The 7,040-nt window shown below is 35.5% G+C and overlaps 1 protein-coding gene across 1 annotated transcript; it reads left to right on the top strand.

Annotated features, from left to right (window-relative positions):
* The first annotated feature begins 1,096 nt into the window (after nucleotides 1-1,096).
* On the top strand, nucleotides 1,097-2,201 carry LOC116172849 (trypsin delta/gamma-like protein CG30031). The gene is made up of 4 exons (XM_031490148.1): nucleotides 1,097-1,227; nucleotides 1,279-1,459; nucleotides 1,506-1,893; nucleotides 1,948-2,201. The coding sequence occupies exons 1-4, from the start codon at nucleotides 1,182-1,184 to the stop codon at nucleotides 2,110-2,112; spliced, it is 780 nt and encodes a 259-aa protein (XP_031346008.1). The 5' UTR covers nucleotides 1,097-1,181; the 3' UTR covers nucleotides 2,113-2,201.
* The last annotated feature ends 4,839 nt before the right edge of the window (nucleotides 2,202-7,040 follow it).

Raw genomic sequence — 7,040 nt, 5'->3', positions numbered from 1 at the left:
ATTTAGAGTGAAAAAAATTAAAAAAGAAAATTGCAGAACTTTTTGCTAACTTAGTATGACTATATAATAAAGTTACCTAATTCCCTTGGTTGGAGGTGCCAGTTATTTATAAGAGTAAAATGCCTTAAATAAATAATTTACCTCTATGCTTTTAACTATACTCTCTATATGAATAGCATACTAAATAACAAGTGTGCAATTAATTGCTCTATTTACAAATTGTTAATTAAATGGAAACTCTTTGGGGGTGTCAGCGACTTCCAAGAGCCACATTACATAAATATATTGCCTCGACTGTGGTTTTAATGCTAAACCACTCTCTTTATTAATTGTTTATTAAGTTGCAATAAGTGTGGAAATAACTGTTCCTTTTATAACTTATAAAACTGTTTGAGGAGTGCCAGTTACTCGCAGGAGGCAAAACCACTCAGCACTATATTATTCAGGAGCCATAGGACTAAATTACCCGTAAACAGAACAGCAAACAACAATCGATTGCGATTAAACACGTGGTTTGTGCTTTAATTTTGTGCGTGGTCAGCTGAAAATTTTGAATTACCCATAATTTTTGTATAGTTAGTTTTGCTGATACTTCTTATACGGCACAAACGAGCACAAACGAAGCACAAACAGGGCACATACGATTAAACCTAAAACCATCGTTTGCGCTTTCCATGTCCTGCCTACTTCACGGCCTCTCATTATGGTCATTCTTCAAATGAACAAAACCTGTTGTGGTCGCTTCCAAAATGGTCATAAGTTAACTACCATACACGTAAAAATATTTATAATTTTGGTGTTTGGTCATTTAGCGACCATAGCGCGTTGTGTGCGTTATTTTCGCTCATTGAACTCATAGAGGGTGCATTTGCGTCAGATCATATAGCGGCCAGACAATAACGGTTAAATATAAAGAATCTCCGTGGAACCGGTTAAAGAGAGAACATTTTACCAAAAATTTGTTATAAAACTAACAATGAACGTCATTAATTAATTTGATAAACAGAAGCCTTTTAGATAAATGTACTCAAATTCTACGTTTCATCATGAAACGTGGCGATGGAATGACCAATAAGAACCGTATACGAAATAGATCTAATCTAGGCACTCCAAGGCGTAGGTACGCGAGAACAGTATAAAAGCAAAATATAAAACCATCATCCTCACCTTTTAGCAGCAACATGTTCAGGATTGTACTGATTTCAGCGCTCGCCGCTATTGCCGTTGGTAAGCAAAAAAATCGTTTTAATTAAGAATCAAATAACACTTGAAACACAGAAGCTACCCCGAGGAATCGTGCGGGAGTTCCTCAGCTCGATGGAAGAATTGTTGGCGGCGAGGATACGCAAATTGAAGATTATCCGCATCAAATTTCGCTTCAATACCTAGACACCCACACTTGTGGCGGCTCTATTATTGCTCGTAATCTCATTTTGACTGCTGCTCATTGCACGGCTGAGTAAGTTGCTACTTGTTACTTTTTAGTAGTATCTTAAACGTTTTAGCTACGGTGTCTACTTTCTAAGCATCCGGTATGGTAGCAGCATAATGGAGAAAGGTGGTTTTGTACTCAAAGTTGGCGAAAAATACGTTCATCCCAGTTACGATGCATTTACCACCGATTACGATCTTTCAATTCTAAAACTGTCTGGAAACATTGAACTGTCGTCCAAGGCTCAGATTATAAAGTTGGTTCCATCCCTTACCCCAGAGGGAGGTAGACATGCTTTTGTAACTGGTTGGGGTGCTCTCTACATGGATGGTCCGTATCCTCAACAACTGCAGGTTGCCAAAGTCCACGAAGAAGATAGAGATGCATGTGGAGAAGTATATCCCGGTAAAATCACCGACAGAATGATCTGTTTCAAGGCTGCCGGTAAAGATTCTTGCCAGGTAATAGTAACAATTTTGTCAATTTATGCAATCAAAAACGTTTACTTTTCTTAGGGAGATTCAGGAGGTCCACTCGTCTCAGGAGATGCCCAAATTGGTGTTGTTTCTTGGGGACGCGGATGTGCGGATGCGAGATATCCTGGTGTATACTCACATATTAACAACGCTGAACTGAGGAAATACATCGTGAAACATATCGATTTGTATGCCACAAATTGAGCTTGAAGTGGAAAATTGGATGTAGCTTTGAGCAAAATGCACTTATAACTTTTAAGATGCAATTAGGAATAAATATACTCATAAAACGAGTTCTTTGTTTCTCCCTATAACTAACCATGTGAGGCATAACCATTGTTGATACTATACTATGAAATAACGTGAATGTGTTTCCATAGTATGGTTAATATAGAGCTACCTACATACCTACTTCTTCAAAAAGCGATTATTCGAAAATCAATTATTCGAATGTGTCGTTAACAAATAAGGGTTTAAATGCTGTCTTAATTTTTCATTATCCGAAATTCATAAAATTTTGTTGCACAAGCATCCTTCAGCAACCCAAAACGAAACAAAACCAACTGTATCTTTGGACGACCAATCCCTTGCTCACCAAATCAATGTTGAGGAAGTAACTTCAGCCATCAAGTTGTTCGCACTTGACTCTGCTTCAGGACTAGACTCACTCCGTCTGATTCGAATGGTAACGCCCTAGCCGACTACGTATACTTACGTGAAAAGGCACGACCTTATCAAGCTTATGCTTCTTGGAAAAGCAAATTCAGCCAATGGAGCAAACCTATGTGCCCTTAATAAAAAAGGAGGCGGTTTAAGACCAATTACAATAGGAATGACGCTCAGAAGATTATGTGCCAAAATACCTGCTATCAATCAGTTGCTGAATTCTTACAACCTACTCAAATAGGGATTAATCAGTACATTCAGTTAGATCTTTCATCCATTTAAACTCAAAATCAAACTAAAGTACTCCTGAAGATCGATTTCAGAAATGCCTCTAACTCAGTGGATCGTGTTCAGATACTTTCAATAGTATAATAAAATCGTCCTTTTGTTTCAATGTTACGCAACTCCATCTAATCTTTCTTTTGGACACTACATTATCCATTCAGAGTTAAGTAGGTACCTACACAACAAGGAGATCCGTGCGGCCCATTATTATTTAGTCTAGTAATTCAGGAAATAATCAACTCCGTTGAATCTGACCTTAATATTTGGTTTTTGGACGATGGAACACTAGGAGGAGACTCAAACACTTTATTATCTGACTTTGAAAAAATAATATTATACATGAATACGCTAAAATTGGTCTATCCATAAATTCAAGTAAATGTGAGCTTAGTTTTTGAACAATGACAACCCGGACAAGGATGTTACCAATTTTAACCAACTGTCACCTATTAAGGTTGTTCGCGAAAACCTTGAATTACTTGGCTGCCCTCTCACCCGCAATAATGTACGTGATACCAACTCCAGTTTGCGAAACAGCAACACGAAAGATTTTTTTTGTTTCAATAGTCAAGTAATTAAGCGTAACATTGATGTGTTTGTAAGACTAATCATATTAGTGAATCTTGCTATATCAACCGGAATTTTTCCTGACTGTTTTAAAGTAGCAGTAGTATATTGTCCCTTTTCAAAAAAGGTGACGATACCAACAATCTGAACAACTACCGTCGACTTTCTATTCTTCCTATTAGAAAGAATCCTATATAAGCAAATGAACCACTGTTTCGAAAACAATGCTCTATTTTACCGCAAACAGTTTGGATTTATGAAAGGCAAAGGACGTGGAACTTCTGATGCAATTATTACCTTCTTTAATAATGCTTACGAATGTTTTGAAAGAGGCCAGCATTTGGTAGCGGCTTTTATTGATTTCTTTAAGGCATTCGATTGTGTCGACCACAAACTATTAACTAGTTCGTAAATTAAAATACGTTTACCACTTTCATCATATTTAATCAATAGGTTCCAGTGTGTGCACATGAATCAGACTTCTACATTACCTGTAACACGGGAAGTTCCACAGGGGTCTATACTCGGGCCCCTGTTAATTCTAATTTATATAAACTATATGCCCATGGTGTTGCCCAAGCACATGGATTGCATTCTTTATGCTGATGACGCCACCCTGATATCATGTAATAATGATTTCAGGGTTTCTGTCGTGGAAACTTAAATTTCCTAACAGAAAGTAGGCATGAAAATGAAGGTTTCAGAGCGATTTTGGGTAAAAGTTACTTACGTTACATTTTATACCTATGGGTATTTTATATTATTCCTAGCTATAGATAATAGAGTAAATAATTTACTCTTTGTCTAAGTATAAATAATTTACTCTACCCTAGGTCAGAGCTGGGCAGAATACTTTCAAAAAGTATGTGAATACTAAATAGTAAATACTTTACACATATCAAAGGTATTTGAATACTAAATACTTTTACGTCCAGCACAAGCGAGTACTAGATACAGATACATTGAAAAGTATTCAAATACTTTAAAAAATAAGTAGGTATTCAAATACTTTAGAATGTATTCGAATATTTGCAAAAGTATTCTAATATAATCAAAGGTATTCGAATACTATAAAAAGTATTCGAATACAGTAAAAAGTATTCAAATACTTGCCACTCAAATACATTAAAAATTTAAAATATTATACTAGATAAAAGTCTTAATACTACTTAAAAAATCAAATTATACTTTGCATGAGGTTAGCTTTTTTTATATCTCTATTGTTATATACAAATTTAAATTGATCCTAGCGATTTTGGAACAGATCCATTTTTGACCATCCGTTTGTCCGTGTGCATGATAGTTTGTTTAGAAACGTGCGATCGCTTTGAAAATTGGTACACATGGTCTTAAGGATATAAGAAAGGTCCCTATTGTTTTTAAATTACGTAGACTATCGAGTCAAAAAGTTTCACTCCAGGATCGTTCGGTATTCAGTTGTATCGGATTTTTATATTTGATTTTGTGACAATGGAAATTTTCTCTAAACATTTCTAAATTGTTCTCAAATATTTGAATAAATTTTGGTGTAGTCGATTTTTGGTAAAAAACGAAGGATATACACACTGCCTTTTTTTGAGGCCCGAAAAAAAAATTGTCTCAGATCGACCCGAAAAAAAAATTTTCTTATAGAATGGGGCCTGTAGAATCCATACAGTTCCAAGATTAGGCTACTAGTTCAAAAGTTACAGCCCTTTGAATTTTCTTTCGAAATTGGTTCGTAGTCTATAACTTTTGATTGAGAAGTCTAATCGAAAAAGTACGAATTGTTTTGGATTCTACGCCCCAAAATTAATAAGAAAAAGTGCTTTCGCGATAAATTTTGGTGTAGTCGATTTTTGGTAAAAAAGGAAGGTTATACACTGCCTTTTTTTGAGGCGCGAAAAAAAAATTGTCTCAGATCGACCCGGAAAAAAATGTTCTTATAGAATGGGGCCTGTAGAATCCATAATTTCAAACAGTTCCAAGATTGAGCTACTAGTTCAAAAGTTACAGCCCTTTGAATTTTCTTTCAAAATTGGTTTCTAGTCTATAACTTTTGATTGAGAAGTCTGATCGAAAAAGTACGAATTGTTTTGGATTCTACGCACCAAAATTAATTAGAAAAAGTGTTTTCCCGAGAAATTTTGGTGTAGTCGATTTTTGGTAAAAAAGGAAGGTTATACACTGCCTTTTTTTGAGGCCCGAAAAAAAAATTGTCTCAGATCGACCCGGAAAAAAATTTTCTTATAGAATGTGGCCTGTAGAATCCATAATTTCAAACAGTTCCAAGATTGGGCTACTAGTTCAAAAGTTACAGCCCTTTGAATTTTCTTTCGAAATTGGTTTCTAGTCATAACTTTTGATTGAGAAGTCTAATCGAAAAAGTACGAATCGTTTTGGATTCTGCGCCCCAAAATTAATAAGAAAAAGTGTTTTCCCGAGAAATTTTGGTGCAGTCGATTTTTGGTAAAAAAGGAAGGTTATACACTGCCTTTTTTTGAGGCCCGAAAAAAAAATTGTCTCAGATCGACCCGGAAAAAAAATTTTCTTATAGAATGTGGCCTGTAGAATCCATAATTTCAAACAGTTCCAAGATTGGGCTACTAGTTTAAAAGTTACAGCCCTTTGAATTTTCTTTCGAAATTGGTTTCTAGTCTATAACTTTTGATTGAGAAGTCTAATCGAAAAAGTACGAATTCTTTTGGATTCTACGCACCAAAATTAATAAGAAAAAGTGTTTTCCCGAGAAATTTTGGTGCAGTCGATTTTTGGTAAAAAAGGAAGGTTATACACTGCCTTTTTTTGAGGCCCCAAAAAAAATTGTCTCAGATCGACCCGGAAAAAAATTTTCTTATAGAATGTGGCCTGTAGAATCCATAATTTCAAACAGTTCCAAGATTGGGCTACTAGTTTAAAAGTTACAGCCCTTTGAATTTTCTTTCGAAATTGGTTTCTAGTCTAAAACTTTTGATTGAGAAGTCTAATCGAAAAAGTACGAATTGTTTCGAATTCTACGCCCCAAAATTAATAAGAAAAAGTATTTTCCCGAGAAATTTTGGTGTAGTCGATTTTTGGTAAAAACTTTTCAAAGTATTCAAATACCTTGCGAAGTATTCGAATACTAAATATTTGTGAAAGTATTTGAGTTACAAATACAATTACTGCTTCCATAAAAGTATTTCATTACAAAGTATTTGAATACTAAAAAGTATTTACAAAATCGAATACTGCCCAGCTCTGCCCTAGGTCTACTTCACAGTAGGTACCTACTTATATTGCATTGCAGAGGAGATCGTAGAGCTAAAAAAAGGGTTTATTCTTTGAGATTTTATTCCCAGTTTCTTTTGAAATGCACTCTCCCTGCGGAAAGGCCTATTTTCATTCTGAATTATTTGGAGCATGGCATTATAGCAGTCTACTTTGACTGTGCGTCTCGTGCTTCTTCATTTTGCGTCATCCGCTACCTTTGGGGGACTACACAGACACAGAGGGATTAGAAATATGTTTTGTACTCCATGATCTAAAGCAATGTGGCTTTGTCCTCCATTTGACTATCCTGGGTGATATGCAAAACTCCTGATACCACGTGTGGGGTGCATGTTCAGCCTAACTTTTTTTAAACTTTGCTGCTC

This window comes from Photinus pyralis, unplaced genomic scaffold (assembly GCF_008802855.1).
Source record: "Photinus pyralis isolate 1611_PpyrPB1 unplaced genomic scaffold, Ppyr1.3 Ppyr1.4_LG5, whole genome shotgun sequence".
In the NCBI taxonomy this organism is placed as follows: domain Eukaryota; kingdom Metazoa; phylum Arthropoda; class Insecta; order Coleoptera; family Lampyridae; genus Photinus; species Photinus pyralis.
This window is presented reverse-complemented; position numbering and strand designations above follow the sequence as displayed.